The sequence below is a fragment of the Ischnura elegans genome, chromosome 4 (assembly GCF_921293095.1).
Source record: "Ischnura elegans chromosome 4, ioIscEleg1.1, whole genome shotgun sequence".
Classification (NCBI taxonomy): Eukaryota; Metazoa; Arthropoda; class Insecta; order Odonata; family Coenagrionidae; genus Ischnura; species Ischnura elegans.
In genome coordinates, this window is record NC_060249.1 from 55,597,038 (window position 1) to 55,617,952 (window position 20,915).

Here is a 20,915-nt window from a genome sequence, read left to right on the forward strand (position 1 = left end):
TTTTCAACGTTTCGGAATTACTGTTGTGTATAACGAAGCCATTAAAAAAAGTTCATATCTGGTCGTGAATTCACCCACATACATGTTACACTTTATAACTCCTCGCAATTCTGTAATTTAATATAGGTTCGATCATCCCAACTGTCAAAAGAAGCATTAAATTTGCAGCCGTTGAAATGAAAACAAAACTAGATATGAAAGAATTGGTCTCAGTATTCTAATTTACGGTATCTCTTTCTGTGAGGGTCGAGACAATGGTTGGTCATCACCTATCTTAGTCATGAAGGAGAAAATGGAATTGATTAATTTGTATCCTCTGATTAAAATATCACTTTTATTTTTTGGCACATTTTATGAAGCTATCTAGGCCTTCATATTCTTGCATAAAGCTTGTGTGATAATTGTATGGTGCTCCTTTTCGTGGAAATAATTCAAAATTGCCGAAAGAATATTGGAAATGCTTATATTTTAACTTTTAAAGATGGAATACATATACCTATTCTTGAACGTGTACTTGTAAATTGTCAAAATTCTTAGACAAATTCGGGAAAAAAGGAAAGGATGGAGAATTGGCAGAAACCAGTTGTTCACCAGCGTCGACCTATTTTTTTGTATCATGTCATTAGATCTTTCATTATTGGCATGTTACATAAATAAATTTATTTATCGTAAATTACACTTTATATCCGTAATATTTTGATTTTAGTGATAGAAAATTACCTTGAATACCAGTGATATATAAACGACCAGTTTTGCTTTATTTTTTTTATGTCTGATAATGAATGATTCAACAGCCGTCAGTATCATATGCTTCCATAAGTGAAGGGATTAAGTAGGAAATAACTAGAGACCAGAATTCAAATGGGCAAATGAAACAACATATAATTATCAATATCATTAGTATTAACATTGTCGTGTCCACAATCATGGCTGTCATTGACATAGTAATTTATTTTGTAATAATCTTTTCAATTTTCTTAACACGATCTCAGCACAGATCTTTAAATTGAAAGATACACTGTCACTGTCCCTCGAAGAGGTGCTCAGTCTGCTGTCTATGACAATATCCCGCACGCCAGGCAGTGATAGATGATCACAATCTTTACCCTTTTCTGTCGTATAGGACATTGGGTCGTAATCACAATTTAGCCACTTATTAACACTTTCTCACACTCGCTTCATCACTTAATATGTACAACATCCATCTCAGATTCGAGAAATATTTAGATGATTTAAACGCGTGGATGGTCGTAAGAAAATGAAGAAGAAAAATACAACGAGGATAGTACGGAAAAAAATGTTTCGGATGGGTTTGGCTAGAATAAAAGAATAGAATCCGAGGGATTGTGCGGTAAAATGATATTTTGGGATCCTTAAATCCCTTGATTGTATTAAAATGTTTCCATCATTTTTATCTGGGTATATTAGGAGGTTGAAATCGTATTTTAGCTATGCAATCTAAATCATTACTTAAAGAGCTGTGAGTGAAAAAACTTGTTCTAAGGACTACTGAGTGATACAGGCTATCTAAAAACTATCAACACAAAATTTACATGTTACTATTGCGAGATGTTTTGATGAGAATCTACCAAAAGGTCCCGTCATATGATAAGGAATAGATATATATATGTATATTTATATATACTTATACGTTGCCTCGGCTGAAATTCCTTGTTATGTATCATTACTTTCATTCCATCCATTTAGAGAACATATTTCGTATAATGGAATTTGGGAGAAAATAAACTGTTTTAGTAAAGGTTAAAAATTCAATTCGAACAATCAAATAAGTGAAATAGTTACAAGGATATCATGAATTTGAAGCTAATCTGCAGTTATCCAATAAGGAATCATATAGGCCGAAGGAAACGCAGTCATTTATGATGATGATGATGATGGAGAAAGCGTATGAATAATCTGGGCAGATATTTTAGTAGCCTTATCACATTTTCATCGATAAAGAATGGAATCACATTGGGATCAATAACATCCCGCAAGGCGCCCAGGACCTCATAAAAGTTACAGTCTTTCCGACTAACGGATTTGCCAATTTTCCTCGAGAAAAATTTTCTAGCCAGCACTTTTAGGCAAATATGGGAAATTGTCAAGGGGAGAAGGCCCATGAACAAAACAAATTTCGTCACTTGAAAGCACTCTTTCAGTCATTTGATATATTTATAGGCACTTTTTAGGTGTAAGTTAGCCTTACAATTTAGTACATCAATAATATTACATTAAAGGTTATTTTTTCTTTCATCTTGCTGTTTTTGAAAAACGTTGGTATATTATTGATATTTTTTATAATCATTGAATTTGTATGCTTGACAGTGGTCGGATTCTCATGTGAAAGGAATATTTTTAACTCCTAGGCCACGAAAGTGAAGTGCTGGGTTGAGGTGACTCAGGGATCATTACCGCTTAAAAATTTCCGGTCAGTTCACCTTTTGGACGGTTGATTAAGAGAGTTTTTTGACCGTTATTGGCCCTCTTTTCCAATTTGTTTTTCGAAAGTACGCCGGTGATTCCCGCCATTTTTTATGTAGGAATAACTTAATGTAAAAGCAGATGTTTTTATGAATTATTTTTGCCTGAATTAAGGGAAAAGGTCACATCTAAAATAACTTTAAAGTAAACTAATTACAATCATTATTGGATAGTTTGGGATGATAAAAAAACTTTAGGAAACCCCATGACCGTATCTATCGAGAAATATTTGTGATTATCGTAATTATACTTGAGTATGATAACATTTTTTTACCCAATGAGTGAGGCATAAGATTGTTTCATATTTTTGTAGCTGAAGTTCGTAACTCATTTGAAGATTCCTGTAGTGGAACTGAGGCACCAACTTCATCCGAAACATAAAAGTACAGAAAGAGACATTGCCTTACAGATGTGGAAGCGATGTTTGTTGAAAAAAAAAATAGAAAACTTGTTTTTGTTTTTACTATTTTGTCCAGGAATCACATTCATAACACACCCATTCGCCTTCTTTTTCAAATGTTGGACATTCTCCCACTTACCTTTAAAAATGCACAAGTTTGGGTGTTAATAGTTTCATTTCTTCGTACTCGCTAGCAACTGAAATAACACGCACACTTTTGCTGGTACATACACTCATTCACTCACTCGAAAAAATAAAGTTCTGCCTATTGGGGATATTTTTGTGAACACAAGTGGGCAAACATTGCACAGGGTAAGTTGCATGTTGCGTAATTTACCCGCCACCCTCTCATCAGCCCACTATTCACCACTTCTCTTAATTATCCCAATTAACAACTAACAATTTTTATAATCTTGTTCAATTGAAGTCTTGTAAAAGCCATCATCTTGCAGCCACACTTATCATCTTAAACATCTTCACAGTTGGATGGATATATTCACTTGAAGTTATCATGGATATAAGGCCGTAGCCTGAGGAAAATAGGGCATTAAAAAAAGAGGAATGTCATTGTTAAGTGTCAGAAATGTCAAACGATTCTAAGGCCGCTAATTCACCTTTAAAACTTGTTTGTAGCGGGTTTTCGTTGAATATTAACATCACGTTCTCTTCTGTTTCTCACTGGTGGAATGTTGTGTCATTCATTCAGTCATCTCAGCTGGTTCACCCTATTGCCACCTTTGCCTTCACTGCAATGTCAACAAGTCATGACTCTCCCACCCTTGGGAAAACTTTTCAATATAAAACTATTTCACTAACTTCATTAGTTTGTCTCTTTTTTCTTTTTTATGCTTTATACAAAAAAGCGGGGAATTTAAAACATATTTACACATATTTATGATATAATTCTACTCTTATCTGTTGCGATAACTGTCGTCCATGATTTAGCGAAAATTTGCACAATTTTGAAAATTCACATGCATTCGCTGTTGGATGGCTAAAGTGATAAATATTCAACATAAAGTCATTGAACTTAGGATTTATGACCTTTGAATTGTGGTTGTCCTCATGTCGGATTAATATGCTTTTTTTTGATGGGGTGAATTTACTTTTATTTCTATTTTACAACCGAAAAAAGACAGAAAACATCCGAAAATGGAAAATTATGTATTTTCACGACTCTGACATTTGATAAAAACCGCGGTTATTACTGTAAAATTAAAATGTTGATACAAATGATGAAATCAGGTAATTTATGCTTCAGAACCAATTCAAATATAGTTTAATCGACAAAAATATGCATATGAAGGAGCCATTCACTACGAAAATAATAAGAAAAATTGAGTTTACATTCTTTAAAAGCGGTTAGTATACACTGTGGTCTTAAATTTGTCACATTATAAGGATTCATTCTTTTCTGTGATTGGAATATTTTTGTAAATAATAAAAGGTAACCGAAGACGACGTGTTGTCGCGGCAATGATAACAATAACAATGGGAATGCATAATTTTTTTATGAACTGACGCTGAAATCGTTTTGCTACTTAAGCAACACTTCACACTTTTACCCTTGTAAAAAACTGGAAATCACATTTCTTTGGAGAAAGAGGGAAGAGGGGAAAGCTAATATTTTTCCTTCTCCGCCTCCGTTTAAGAAAGTCTCCATCTTTTTTTTTTTCTTCATCACTTCTTTTATTCATTTTCTTCTTCCCCAGTTTATGGACAGATGAAGAAGTTCGACGCGTTTCTTGATCACAGACAACTAAATTAGAAGAAAATGGTATCAGTTTATTTTTCTTTGAAAAATTTCACTCTCCGTGTAACTGTTAAATGGTATTTCATAGGGAGCGATTAGTGAGGTTTTGGAAAAATAAGCTCGATGCCCTCTGTATACTTATGAGTTTTGCCCGTGTCCGTTTGATAAGATAAGTTTTAGAGGAGTATTAAACTTCTACCAGGATATACCGACAGTCTAGTCAGCGAAACAGTTGTCCCGTTCTAAAAACGTTCACGGATGAATACTCGCAAGCATTCAGAGAGCATAAAGCCGGAGCTGCGGGAGCCGTCTAAACTATTCACACATTCCAGTTCCCTTTCATTCCGAGACCTGTGGGACGCTCTGCGCCTCCGTAGAATACTTGGCTGGAAAGGTGACGGGAAATCAGTCGGAATGCTTTCTATTTTGATTCGAACTTGGCATTTATTCCCATTTTTAGTCTGTAAGGGTTAGCTGCAGCTAACGCCACTCTATCATTAGAAGTAAACAACGTAAGCGCCGGTTTTTTAATGTCTGGTTTGCACTAACCATAAGGTGATACAGCCTTGCACTTAACCTTGTATTGATTAAAAGCTCTGGTTTGCTTGAAGTCTGATTTTCTCCTGAGGCTCAACCGAACTTTTAACTATCCTCAGATAAAGTTAAAGGATGTATCATGTCATAGTTAGCGCTATCAAGCATTATAATGCTGACCCTAATTGTAGCAACCATTAATCAAGCTTGAATATGACGTCACCATTAGGAGGATGCAATGGAAGGGAAACTGGAACGTAGGAATAGTGACATCAAGGTGTTAAGCCGCACAATGGTTAAAATTGGGCACGGATGATAAGTATTTTATTTTCAAGATAGCAGTGCGTTTTTTAAATATTTTATGCTATCAGTAAAAACTCCATGCATGTTAAGGAGAGTTGAATAAGTGATGTATGTACATTTAAAATCACCATCCTAAAAAAATCTTTTTTTAAAGTCTGTGCTTTTTAATTATTTTTTCAGAGGCACTCCACAAGACGACGAACGGGAAGCCCACTCAATGGGATACCAACCTCCGGAACGGGACGGGGATCACCGCGGCCATGGCGGCGACGAGACAACTCGCAGCTAGGACGGAGGCGGCCCAGGGGCCGGGCGGGCTCAACACCTGGGCCGTCGCCCGGCATCACGGGCACCCGCACTCGTCCACCACCATCTTGGGTAAGTCCCTTTTGATGATGTTGAGGTCGGGCCCGAAATAGATGAGGGACATGGAAGAGAATTTGACGGGGGCGCAGCACGGCTGCATGCCCGAGAGTCTCCTGTGGTCCATCCGCCTATACTCCTCAATCACGTGCGTGTGGTAGTTGAGAAACGTGTCGGGCGTCCGGTGCGCACCCCCGCAGTCCCCCCGGCAGTAGTTGGCGTAGTAGCCCCCCGGCGCGATGATCCAGTCCTCCCAGCCGAGCTGTCGGAACGAGACGTAGAAGCGCTGCTTGCAGCACGCCCGGACACCATTGCCGCATTCGAGCGCCCGGCGCCGCGACCGCCGCGTGCCAGCCGACGGGTCCGTCTGCAGCACGAGGAAGGGCCGATGTCCGCTCGCCGCCTCCGCCGAGGAGGAACTCTGCTGGAGCGGGGGCAGGTTGCGATGGGGCGGGGCCGCGGCGGGTGGGAGCTGACCCGCGCGGTGGGGGCTGCCCCCGTGGTGGTGATGGTGGTGCGGGCGGCCCCCCGAGGGGTGCGGCGACGTGGGCTCGAACAGCGCCGCCTCCACCAGGTCCCCGCACCCGGCGCAATCGACGAGCAGTCTCAGCTTCTCTTCCCGCCGTCGGCCACCCTTGGCCCCGGCCACCGAGTACCACTTCTGCACGGCCGCAGTGACGTCAAATTTCTGCCAGCCGAGCGAACTGAGCGTTACCGGTAGCGAAGTGGCCAGCTCAAGGTGGATATTCTGGGGAGACAGTGAATGGAAATCAGGAATAAATTCTTGAATGGTTTGCGTACAGTATTGAGCACTCTCAAAATCATTAATTAGGGTTTCATTATGCTGGAGTGAAAAATGAACTTAGCAAACGAAACAAAAGCATTTCAATGGAGGGAAGAGAACTCTTGAGGTGTTATCTACATGTATCATAAAATAAAAATTAGAAAAACAGTATGCCATTGTTAATTATTCAAAATTACAACCAGAGTGAAAGGAGAGGTGTCCATTCGCAAAAATATATGCTATTTAAAGTAAAAAAGTAGAGGAATGGAAGGGTAAATGTAGTAGAGAATGATTCCGAGAGAATGGATATGTAATACTTAAGTGAGGGTTATTGACCTTTTGACTAAATATTAAGTTACAGCAGCTATTCATTGGTTGTAATCTCTTACGTGAAATAAAAAATGGCGCAAGATTCGATTGCTGCAATAGAAACATTTCAGTGAAAACGTTGCACTAAAAATTTATCTTACTGTAGGAGTGTTACTTTTACTATCACTGAATTTATGGATTTTTATATTCTATTCCTAGACTTTTTGACTCCGTATGAACTCGCTGAAATTAACTTTATGAGGTAACCAACCTTTGGGACAATACAATTCAAAAGACATCAAATTTAGATTTGGTGTTCACTACTCATAACTATAATTTCTTTGGTAAAAATTAATTTTTGTTGTATTTTATCTTTTTCTTGCTATCATATTTATTTCAATGCAGGAAATTTCTTTTCAAGTTTTTGATTGACAATTGTTTCATTTACGCAACCTTTACTACAGGTGTTAATAATATAAGGGAATACCATATTTAATGTTTATATTCGTATATTTAATATTATAATGTATACTGGAATGATTTGGATTTAAATGCACGGAGAAATTTTCGTTTTATTTTTACCAGGAGATTCTCATAAGACACCTTATTTTATATTAAAAACTCCTGAATATTTCGTCAGAAAGGAGGATAATAAAATATTTCGTTAATATTCAAGCTAATGTCCAAGTATACACTTAGGAGGAATTAAAAATGTGGCGCTAGAGAGTGAACTGGTAATTCCTGCCTGATTTATGTAATCCTGTGGAATCTATGTTTGCCAAGCTAGTTTATTGAATGCTTTTTCTCTTCATTCATTTTAATCAGGCGATTTAATTCAAGAAAAACTTTTCGGCCATTTTTCTATCAAATTGCCTGTTTGAAATTACGTGTGGAGGTATGTAAATATTTGACCAATCATTTTTCATCATGCATTTTACATTATGGCTAGTTGCATGAAAATCACTTTTATAGTTTTACACTCTAATTTATATGTAGTTAAGAATGCTAGAAGATCTCCGCAGTTAAGAACTTAAATAGAATATTCAGATTTCTCTTACCAAGCACCGACGTGGCTTCTACAATTGTTACATGGGGCATATCCCTTTTCGGTTTACATTTTCAAAGTCTCCTTCGAGAGTAGAATCTTTTACGTTAAACCCAAACTTATTGGTTTACAATTCATGTTTTATCGTTTTTTTAAAACTTATCAGTGAATGAAATAATCTCCGTGTCGTATGCAGTTATTGGGTATATCTATCCCGTTACTGTTTTAGCAACACTTGCAGAGTTTGAATTAAATCATATCTGAAGGCCAAAAATTTCCGATTTCAGTTTAAAGGTAATCGAGTGAATTCTTTGTGTCGCTTAAGAAACATTGGCCAAGTCATGGAGCCCGTTAACTTCACATTAATGTTGTATATGTTGCCATTATCATTCATTTTTCCCCAAAGAGAGGCATGCTTGGTTTGACCTCTTCACATTGACCCAAATCCAAAAGATAGACAGTATGACGAATTGACTTAAACTCTGAAATGATAGACAGTAATGACGAATGGATAAACTCGGACTTTGGGTTAACCTTCATCTCAGCGTTATAATGTTTTCTTGCTACTCGTGCATTATTATTCAAATTGGGATTAGTGAAAGAAATTCGTAGGAATTGTAACTTGTTAAACCAAGCGCTGCTTATCAGAAAGTTTCGAGGTCATATTCTTGGATTTTTCTGAGACGGATTACTGTTAGTGAAAGTGGACCTGTTAAAAATTATTTTCTATCGAGAGATTGGCGGAGTAAATAAATAAAGAGGAAGATTCGACTTAAATTTTCAAATTTATACTACTATCATAGAAAATGCTTTTATGACATAATTTGGCCGGCTAAGAATTTGTGAAATACACCGCTAACAAAATTAAAGGTTAATTTTAGCTGTCCTGTCTACCACACTTTATCCTGGCAAATGGAATTGGCATGCTACATCCACTAAAAGAAATATGTTTTTGAAGGATGTTAAAATGGAAATAAAGGTAACAACTGCATAAAACGATTTGACCATCGACTTAAATTTATAAGGGGCTGGAATTAGTTTAACTAGGGAAATTCTGTAGTTCATACCCGATCCCATTTCGAGGCTATACCAGAAAGTTATCTCGCTCTAAGTCGGCTCATGAAAGTTATCTAAAAATTTTAGCAGTTGAATTTTTTTCTGAGATATATATAAACCCTCAATTAATTGATTAAGTGCCAGCACCAACTTAGAGTCCATAAAATTTTGAAATCATTGAGAAGAAAGGGAAAAGAAACGAATGTTTTCCTCTTCACGTCTAGGAACCCCGAAACGTGGCTTTAATTCTTGCATTATGAACTGAAATTCACAATATAATATGTATTCATAATAAATATATTATATTGTATACTTATTACCTATGCAAGTTAGTGTTGAAAGAACTGGCCTTTTTTTGAACAACAGGTAGGTGCAGTTCTACTTCGGTTGCGGCGGGGTAAAGTCCTTGACTGCCAAACCGAAGGTCGCGGGTTTTTGTCCCGCCTGGTTAAGTTACCCATATCCAGGGCATGAGCGTGAGTGAATGTCCTTCATTGTTAATTGTTAATTCCCCATTCTAAAGGCCGTAAATGTGCTGTTTAAAGGGTAGTGGAAATAAATTATCCTCGGATTTGAACCTCTTTTAAGTGAAAAGAAATCTTGGTAATTTTTTTCAAGCGTAAAGTTTTGCTTTAAATGACTTCAGTTCTAAGAATATATAATTGAGGTTGATTTTAAATTTTGGTTGAAGAAATCACTCTGCACTATTTTAACCGCTGAAAAGCAGCATTATCCTAGTGATTCTGTTATAAAATATGTCATAAAATGATAATGAAATCACTCAAATATTAAAAACATTGCCAACCCATTTTTATACTGCGGATATATTTATACCCATAACTTTAGATATATCTATATATATACATATTTATTTAAGCATACGTAACAATAAAAATATTGCGACCCGTTCAGAACAACATACCTTACCACTTAAGTGTGTGGTATTGTGGATTTGGCCGTCGTCGTATGGCTGCACCCGGAACACGAACAGCGTGATCTTGCGATCGGGCATTTGGCGGCGGAAGTTCCTTCCCAGGGACGCCCTGAAGTCTACCCTGACCCACAGGGATGCGGACTTGACCCGCAGCTCCCACTCTCCACCCCCACCGCCTCCGCTCCCGCCCCCGCTGCCACCTCCGCTCCCGTAGCCGTAACCTCCTGCCCCGCTGCCCCAGCCGCTGCCCCCACCACCTCCGCCTCCGCCACCGCTGCTTCCCTCTTGGGCGTGGGAGAACTCGAGCAGCGCCTGTCCGTTGAGAGTGTGACCTACCCCAGGGGGAGGGGAACAAGAGAGAGGGCTCATTCCGGCGGTCCACATCACATGTTCAAAAGGTTGGAAAAATGAAGGAGTTTCACCTGTCTAATAGGAGGTGAGAGGTCGGGCAGATGGGGCTCTCAAAGCACATACGAGGCCCCATCCATATGGTTGTCGTCGTTGCCTCGGAGAAGCCTCCACGTGTGAGGGATCTAAATTGGGCAATGATTTAGGCTTTTGTGTCATAATTTCAAGTATGGTAGCGCCATGATCGTGTGTCCTTGACGAGCAACCAGAGCACGTGTCGTTCACATGTGTATTGTTAGATAGTTTAAAATTTCTACCTCTTTGATGCTTCTTGGTGTAATGTTACACCATTTCGTTGCGCTTATACTTTTATGTTTAGCAAATTTTTTCTTTGAGATCATATTAAATGTCGGGAAATCAACGAGAAATTTTCATGAATGCTTTATTCAGTTTGCTGAGATTGCTGCTTTGCTCTCGAAGAAAAGGTAACGTTTTCCTTAAAAATGGTGCTGTCACTTAGCTATATATATATATATAATGATGTCAAAAATTTTTGTGTATTATATTCTGTTCTTATAAATATATGTGTATACTTAAAATTATATTAATGTAAAAAACGCGACCGTAACATTTTTATGTAAAACTACTGTATATCGTTGTCATCTTTGTATTTTATATTGTTCATGTTTTCACTTTCATAGCCCTGAGGATGATTTTACATTAATCAAAACGTTGGCTATAACTTGGTTTCAATTTGACCTAAACTCCATGAAACATCATATAAAGATAATTGAACAAGGTCAAGAATAGAAGAGGAAAAGTAGTAATATACTAATTATATATGTATAACCTTGAATAAACCCTAGAATGATCATAAAGATATCCGGCGACTGACTCGATGTGCCAGCGTCGACGTTTAGAAAGCTTCGTGCTTTCTAGCACTATGTGTGGAATACATAAGTGTGTAATCTGTTGCACATTAATTCCTTGCTACACTAGGACCGGAAAAAATAATCGTCTTGTTGTTTGGTAATTAAGGACTGAAACTTGTGGATTGCAATTGTCCGTTTCCTTTCTCAGCTTAGTGCATGGAAAAATGTCAAAAATTTTAAGATAAGAGAAAGTCTGCAATTTAAATTTACATTTAGACGTGAAATTTAGGGATGTAATTGACTTTTTTGTATTTTCATTCAAGCTTTTAGTTTAATTACGGTATACCTACCTTGTTTTAAGAGAGCTAAAAAACTGATGAAAATTATTTTATCTCAATCTACATTTCTCTCCATGTCAAAACGTGGGTCTTCCATCGTTGCTTACAAAATGACTCCTGAAATTCGTTTTTGGAGTAAGATACGAATGTTTTACTTTTCCAGTTTTTGGCTAGAATATACATCATTAAAAAATTCCTTTGATACTTTAGTATCCCGTTCAATAGTTAAAACCTTCAGAAATTCTGGCTTATCTGATGAAAATGCATTGTGGTACATACTTGGCTTTCAAGGAGAAGGACATTTCACGCTCCAGTTTCTTTAAGTGAAAAATCATCTTAAACTGAATAATTATCAGAATTGTTTGTCTCTTGACAATATATTTCTTGACTGCGCTACAATTATTTCTCATCCATTAACATTTTTGGCAGGACGTAATTTTTTCAGTTGATACAGCTCAGACAGGCATCATGATGATGATTTATTAAAAGTGGATTTAAATTATTTATATTTTTGGTGAATGAAGCTCTGTATTTTTTTCTTTCTTTTATGATAATTTACATCATTCCGTCTTTAAATCCACTCATTCATTCAATAATGAATAATTTTGATGATGTATTATGTTATGATATTTACTATGAACAAAGTTGACAGCATTCGAAGTGTAGTTACAGTTTAGTTTGTAGTTTGTAGTTACAGTGTAGTTTGTAAATCTATCTGCGTACTCCCTGTCTGGAAGCTTTCTTGTAAACTTTGTAAGGGAACACACTCGTATTTTTGGTTGTTTCATCTCCTAACCACATGGATGAGTTTTCAATCTATGTACCTTCCTAAAGTGGCGGTAAATGGAAAAGTATGAGCAATGAGAACTTCAGATCCTTTAATTCTTGAGATGACAGTTCCTTTAATTCTTTGTTATTCAGGTACTTGTTTGCCTAATGTATGAAGAAGAATACCTATTTGTCTGATTCCGGGTATTAGTATTAATGAGAAATAGTTTTTGCTGTGTCATATCATTCCTTCCTCTCTGTATTTATGCCTAATATTTCTAGTGTGATTGCTTCTAATGTTTCGTGCTTTACGCCCCCTCTGTACCCCTCTGTCATCACAGAAATCAGTCATCCGAAGGCGTGAGGGATCATTGCAAGGGATTTATTTTTATTTTATTTTCAATATTTTTCCTTTCACAAAGTAGGGAAGCAATTTTTACGGAACAAGAAAATGTTCAAGGCATAATCCAGTCATGCTCAAAGGTTTTTGTAGTTTGCATTATGTAGTTATCATGATTTTACTACTTAATCGGAGTTCTTTTATCAGCTTGAAAGGCGTATCGGAAAACGGTTTAATGTACATAATTAAGCTCTCAGGCAGTATTTTTACTAATTTTCCACCTTGGAGCTGTCCCTTAAAGGTGCTACCTAAACGCTCCTATATTTAAAATGGAACTCCTAACTACATACATTAAGAGTTATCCTGCGGAAAATGGTAATTTGACATTTCATACCTTAGAATGTGTTGTGGAGGATGTTGTTGTCAAAAGTCCTGGCGTACCATTATTCTATTGAATTGATAAGTGGTTGATATGAAAGTCTACGTTTATTATATTTTCGAATTTGTGCTCAAGATTGTGGCTTACGGCTTTGCTCTCAAAGACGTTTAAATGCAGATCTTGTTTTGGTGTCAGACCTCTTTTGCGAAGGAAGCTTTTAAAAAATACTCGGTTTTGTGATTGATCATTGTTAAGTTTTTTAAGACATGTATATATCGTCGGCTGAAATTAAAAACAGCATATTTCCTGGCCGCCGTCTCCATTTTATCTGCCGATTCACTTTATGTCAGACGTCTTTTCCGTGAAATGGTATTAGATGGTGTGAGTAATTCTCGGTGACTCAATGGCCAAATGACAACGCATCCATTATTCCGCCTAAACGCCGTGAAGTCCACCACATATTGTCAAAAGATCGAGTGATCCAGATCCAGGGAGTGAATGATGAGCATTTATAGTCTTCCCCCGCAATAGACGCCTAATCGTCTGCTTCTCCGAGCGTCACGTCTCCCTTCCCACTCCCCCTATGAAGACCACCACCACCTTCGGAGGCAATTGGCTGGCTCGGGTGGTAGGGGAAAAGGAGAAAGGGTGGGGGACTAGAACAGTCAGATGAGAAAGAGCACTGCCACCGTGGAGACCCATCCGGGAAGCGAAGGAGAGGTGGACGGGCAGAGTGCAAAAGAGTCATTTGGAGATGGAGCCCCCAATAGTGGTGTTGGTGATATGGCTTCAAGGAAGGTTTTTTGAGGGGTCGGCAAAGAGTTGTACGTAAGGTTTTGGGAGAGGGGAGGGTTGGTTACTAGAAGGCCGGAGAGTGTATACGAGTGGTAGGAGGTGGTGCTTCGAGATTCCGAGAGGGTGGAGGGGGAGGGTAAAAGAAGAGAGGGAGTACGAGAAAGAGAGGGGGGAAGTGGTGAGTCTCGAGTCGTCGTCCTTCTCCTAACACTCCATCACCCCTTCCCCCCCTCTTACACCCACCCCCACCCCCTCCTCTCCTACTCCTCCTTCTGGACCGTTCTGTGCCCGCTATCCCCTCGGCACCCGAGTCCACTGCCCTCCTCCATGGCCTTCATGTAATGAAAAGAAGCGTCGTTTATTGACGCCGGGGCGTCGCCGGGGGTCTGGAGGTCGAGTGGCCGTGGGAAGGGAGGGAGAGCGGGCGAGAGAGAGAGATGGAAGAGAAGGAGAGAAGAGACACGCGGAGAGAGAGAGATAGGAGGAGGAGGGTTGTGGCGGAAGGCGTCGAGACGCTAGCCAACCCAGACGGCGGCGGCGGCGTCGGCGGCGACGTCGGCGGCTGCTGTGGCGATGACGGAGAGGAGGACTCGACAAGAGAGAGAGAAAGAGAGGGCGGGATCTCTCTCTTACTCACGGGATGTGTCAGGGGGTGCTGCACTTTCTTTTCTCTCTCTCTCTCGTCCACGGGGAAGGATGGAGAGGTGTGTAGAGGGTGCGAGAGACGGCGTGGAGTGTAAGAGACGGTTTAAGGAGAGGAGACTTGTGCAGAAAGGAAGGGGCATGCTATTTATAAGAAGTTCCCTCCCCGCTGACAACTTTTTCACCTTACATTTTATTTGGTAGCGTTTGCTGTGAATTTCTGTCATTTAATGCGTGGGTTCAAATAACTCTGCTACTTCTGGATGCATTACTGCCATCTCTGGTCAGCAATTCTAAGGCTGCACTGCATGAAACAAGTGACTTTGAACGCAGTCACGCGCACGGGTGCAAAGTTTTATTCTCCCCCTATTGACATTATTCATTGACATTCATTGACAACTTTTTCACCTTACATTATATTTATTAGCGTTTGCTGTGAATTTCTATCGCGTTTGTCATTTAATGCCTGGGATCGAATAAATATGCTACTTCTGGATGTATTATCGACATCACTGGTCAACAATCCTAAGATTAGTTTGTCACAGCTCTCCACTCTACTCTTCTTACAGCTATTCTTTTCACACCGACGTATTTCTTATCTTTCCGGCAAATACGTGACTTACTTTCGTTTCAAGTGGCGTTGTCGGAAATTTTAGTGTGCGCTAATCGGTCAAGGGTACTAGAAAATATTTTTTCTTAATTTTGTTCAATTTCTTTAAACAGTATGGTGCCCTGAACGTTGGAAGTTTCATTTGATTGTGAGGGTTTTCGAAGACAAGACAGTGTGAAATTCCTTCGATGATTGTAAATTTATTTAGTTTTTTCGTATTTCATTTCATCGAAGGTAATTATTTATTTTGCTATAACTATTTCAGGAATCAAGCGCCTCTATCAGCGGAGGTACCTGTACTTACCAAATAAACTAGTCTGTGGTCTATTTAAACTAAAAAGAAACTACAACAGTGAAATTGGATATAGAACGTTTACAGACCTCTGGCATCAAAAGCAAAAGATCATTTTCCCAACATATATCTGCTAATGAAACAATGTTAGTGCCAGAAAATAAAAGTTATCCTAGAATATCACAATCTTCAGTCTGTCCAAACAGTCAATGGGTATTATGTGGACATAATCTAGAATAATTTTTACCACTGTTATAAATTACAATTCAGGTATCACTTTCCACACGGAGGATAGTGGATTCATATGCGTGCAATACTTATTAATATTATGAGATACGGTTCTTAATCTCACAGTTATGCAAGTAGAGATAAATATTTGTTTTCAAATGGTAGATCATACTTGTGCTACTATGTCAATGATTTTGGTTCTGTGCATATCCACTTATTAATAGCTTTATTGATACTTGGAATACTGTTTATATAATTGTAGTTTGATGCTAGAAAAAGTACTTCATATTCGCTTCTAGCTTCGAGTTAAATTGCAATTAACTGTGAACATAAAATTCCTTGAGAAGATAATCTTAAAGGAAGCGGATTTAAAATTTCCAATTAAGAAAAATTGGAAAGAAGATACTTAAATATTCATTAGATAGCACTCTGATATGCTTATGAATCAACTGAAACAAATAATTTCATTGCAACTGAGTCGAATGGTAGAATAAATGTTAGAATATTTTTTCTGAAATCCTTATATAAGTTGAACCTTGAAAGTATGGGTGTACTTGGTTGGTAAATTTAATGCAGCCAATAATGCCTTAAATTTTGACTACAAATGCTGCCAGAATCCTGCGCCATTTCATCGGATAATTAATTAATATATTTAGTAAATGGTAAAATGATTCAACGTAATAAGATTTTTTGTCAGTAATGAATTACTGCTAATATTTCATTTATTTCCGTTTAAATTAGAATACCTCCGTGATGACCAGCTGCCATGGGTAGTTCCATCTACAAGTGCGGATAAGGATGTTAGCTGCTCGGGAAACCTCTGTAAATTCACCGTTTTATTCTGTTTAAAAAAATAAATTTTAAGCTCATTTTGCTTAGGAACTCATCTAAGCATATTATTAGGCGCTCGGTGCGTGAGAGTGTATCCCTTGCAAGAGGCTTAAGACAGCGACCAATCTGTCTCCAATGATGTGCGTGTTGTGCTAACCCTCGCACGCCATCCAAGGAAGGGAAGAGTGGGCAGAGTTATGTCTGGAACTCGAAGAATGGCTCGATGGCTAAGAAAGAGGATGAAAGGTGAAACACCACGAGAGCTGACGTTAAGCAGGGGATGTTGGGAGAGCTCGTCACGGAGAATATTCGTGCCTCTCTGTGGTAGTCATATTGCTAGCTGAGTGGAAGCCATTAAATGTTGCAGTCGTGCTGATAGTGAAGAGTGGATAATTACGGCCGACAGCTTAAATGTAGCGCCTTTGAATGGAAATTAGTCGCGTAGCACTTTTTTTCGAATGGGACATATAGTGTGAAGAAAACATAAAAATGCCTCGCTTGTAAAAACAGCCCACTTCGAATCACTCCTCACGAAGGTCCAGTCCAAGTCCAGGCGCCTTGTTTGAGGGTTTTCAGTTTACACGAGTATATTTATTGAGCATAGGACTTTCCTGGGACGGTACTGAATCCACCATTTGTTGTTTTGTATGTTTATTACTCTACCATATGCCGTTTACTTTTAGCCCCTTCGCTCATTAACGGAGTGTCAACGAGGTAGACGCTTGTGGCCCGCCTGGAAGGAGTAAAGCGAATTCTAGCAATCTCGCACCATTGTTTTAAGTGTAACTGTATTTATGATTTTGCATTTCAGCCGTCACTACGGGAAAGATTAAACGTTTAACGATTATTTTTTACAAGTGAGGCTTAATTTTTCGATCCATTTCTACTTACATACAAACTAAAATACTATTCTGGCGCATGGAATGGAGAAGACCTATTTTAATTTCATTCCTGTTGGCATCACGTTATTTGATATAATTTATAAATAACTTAATATTGATCGTGTCTACGAAAGAAGGAGTACCGTGCTAACCATCGATGTACGGAACATATCGATGGTGCTAACTAGTGTGCAAAGTTCTGAGAATGGATATTTTGATCCAAGATATTAAAGGTTATGAATCAAAATTGGAATATTCTTCTCTGTTATTGAGTTTATGTTTCAGTGGAAATGATTATTAAATTTTACGCAAAAGGCGATATTTTGTAATACATAGATTTTTTAATGCAGTCGATTTTCAATGTTGTAACGTTTTCATATCGTCCTCATGCGCTGTAAGTTAATTGCGTGATTGCGTCTTTTGCCGTAAACTGGTATAATGAGCTACATTTTTCAATAACAGGTGTGATAGAAATTGCATTTGATTTCCTTTTTCTCTTATTAAGTGAGGAAACGTTCTTAAACATCATTTTTCCTTAATTCCGCTACGGCAACGCCTCGCCAATTATGCCTATTTTGACAACAAATGCTGCCAGAATCCTTCGTCATTTCACCGGATAAATATTTAATCTATTAAGTAAATGGTTGAAACCAACCATTATCTGTATTTATCGTCAAAATCATAAAATTTGCACTGGTGCCCCTTGGCGTGGAGGGTCCTCAATTGAAGTATTCTTTTCTCTTCGTAGGAGATCGGTTCATAATGTGACATTCTTAATGGCTCAACTCGCAAATCAACTCGCTATGATGACCAGTCACCAGTATTTCAGCTCTTTAATCAACGAGTCGGTAATATCAATAGCCGTTTCAATTATTTATTCTCTCTATCTCTCTCAAATGGTTGCCGAATGACTATACCCTCGCATCTGATGTCGCGAAGGATTGTGACCAAGCACTCGGCTTGCGCGAGCGCCTGCATCCATAACTGTCCAGCAACCCGTCAGCAGAAGTGGCATGCGGTACGCACATATTCAAGGGGCTCTCTCTTACACTGGGTATATCAAGTGTTTCGATGTGAATACCAGGGTTCTAACGCTTTATGATATTCATTTCACTTAATTTACCGCAATAAGTGATACATAAAACGAAAGACCCACTTATACAGGTTTTTTTGGCGCTGTGCACCCGAGATGTAGACTACTGAACAGAAAGCTTTTTGTGTTTTGGAATTTGCAAAGACGGAATCCTTAGATACTGTGCAACGAGGGTTCCATATTGAGTTCAGCTGTGATCCCCCAGGTGATAACAACATCCGTGCCTTCACTATCAGCTGAACTTTCAGAATAAAGAAACAGGGTTGAAGCAGCTGTTTGAACAATTACTATGCTGGGAAAGAACTCGCATATCGTCTTCACATGTGCCGTGTGACGAATTGTAACTAAGAACTATTCTTTTGATCTTCTGCGGCTTGTTTTTTTTATTCCTTCTGTTTTCGTATATCTCAGTCAGTATGTAAGGTGTAAATATTATTATTTATAGCCATGCATACGCTGAGTTATTATTTATGCTTGCGTAAAAATTAATCTAAAAATGGGTTTAATCACCCAACCGCATTGTCGATGCTCTCTCAAGTTCTTGTTTAATTAACCTCAAAATTAATTGTTTCAGACAATTATAATCGCCTTATTTTCGTACAACCTAAATTATATAATGCCCTTAAATATACAGCCCTATTTGGTTAGTTTAATTTTCAGTGTTTAGGTGGGAGTAGCCTGTTTTTCGGCACTTTCAACTCGCTAGATGCACTAACTCATATTCACTATGCACCAGGTGTATTGTTGTTGTAAAAAGTTTCATTCTGGGCTTAATTAGCTATCGAAATTATTATAAAATCGATAAACCTTGACCTCGAATGACCCTCATTTACCCCATTGCGCCCTTTTTTTACTTTAAAGAAATGCGAAGGGAAAATTATTTATGAAAATCGTTATTTGTTATGATAATCCTAAACCTTTGTTCATCTTTAAACTGCTCTGATAATGGATTGGAAATTTCATTTTGCCCTGGAAACAAGAAAGTCAAGTATAATTCTAGCATTTTTCTTTTCTCAACAACTTTTTCGGTTAACCATCTAATGAGTACACGATTGCCCGAAGACTATTAATACCATTTCACTAAGACTCAGGGATATTGTATAGCATATATTTCACCAATACGAAGTATACTGTACTTCTAGGCTTTTCATTTTAAGGCTATGTACGTGGCTGAATTTTATTCTCATGATCAATACGAACCATTGAAAATGGTGTAATTTTTCAAGTATTTTTCCTCATATCGTGTAAACATTATCTTGTTTCTTGTTTGATAGGTGAAATGAGGAAATTAATAGTTCGATTGTTTGAAATATCAAGTTAGATAACTTCACGATGATTTACGAAAAGACCTATCTCGTATTTACATGTCTCGTAAAGAAGACCTGTGTCTTCTAGGGCTTCGGCATTCTTAATAATGACTGAAGTTTGATTATCGAGGAACCTTCTTGGTGGGAATGAAGAATCGCCATTATCTTCTGTGTTTTTGTATTAGGGGTGCTTAAAATTTGCCATCCGCTGGATTATACGTTAAATTTTAGTGCTATTTGCATTATCCACGCGGAGGAAAATCCAGATGAAGGTTTCAATATCTCTTCAGTCATTCGTATCTGAATGCCTAGTTTCTTACAGCATGCAAGTACATTCACCATGGTACAATTTAATTTTCAATCCCGACTTCAGTTACTGGCATTTTCCTCCAACCCACCTCCCATTTGCGGTGCATGAGACCTAAGTTAATACAATTCGATGTAATGAAGTCCAGCGATTGTTATTTGTGTACTTTCTCACTAAGGACTATTAAATTTATTTGGTTATTAGATGTTAATAATTAGCTTTAGAGCAATATAGTTAACAGCATATTTATCAGAGGGAATTCTGTTTTCGGCTCAAATTAATCTTCTAATTGCACTAATAGTTTTAGATTTGCTTCCAACGAAGTAAAATGCTAATTGTTATGTCCATATTCCATACTATTATTGTTTCTCAGAATTAGAAGCTCAGTGTCGCGCATGTTCAATTGAGTATGAAATTTAATCTTTTAACTCCCTCTGCAACCATTGATATTTCTGACGAGGGTATTTTTAAAAATTACTTTTACGTCGCTATGCTTTTAACAAATTGAACAAGATTAAAAATTTCTGAGCACACTTGACAGACGAGATGCCAACTGTATTTTTCACTGTGCTCTGAATAGAATGTAATAAATGGAAATATAACCATGCAGATATTTGTTTTATGGTGATCACGTGGCATTGCTTGGAGAATGGTTACATTGCAGGATAACGTACGTAATAAGAAATTTAAGTGTTAGAAATGCTGTAGGAAACAATAACTCCCCTATTCTTATTAAAATATTTGTTTTAAAACATATTTAATTTAGCGCTAACTAAATATTGGAGGGCTCTTTAACAGTATTTTTGGAAAGATTTATTTTCTACTTCCGTATATGCTAGTTTGTAAAGAAAGTTTTTTGTCACAGTTAATATTCTTTCCTCCCATCTTATAATATATTGCTTGACCTGATATACATTCA

At 37.9% G+C, this 20,915-nt stretch overlaps 1 protein-coding gene across 1 annotated transcript in view; it reads right to left on the bottom strand.

Moving 5' to 3' along the window:
• Positions 1–882: 882 nt before the first annotated feature.
• The window catches only part of LOC124158144 (inhibin beta chain-like), a 175,399-nt gene continuing 155,366 nt past the window's right edge, over positions 883–20,915 (bottom strand). The window contains exons 2-4 of the mRNA XM_046533328.1: positions 9,954–10,297; positions 5,705–6,585; positions 883–4,643 (exon numbers count right to left, since the gene is read on the bottom strand). Coding sequence (XP_046389284.1) covers positions 5,818–6,585; positions 9,954–10,297 — 1,112 coding nt within the window. The 3' untranslated portion in view covers positions 883–4,643; positions 5,705–5,817. The remainder of the gene's footprint in view (positions 4,644–5,704; positions 6,586–9,953; positions 10,298–20,915) is intronic.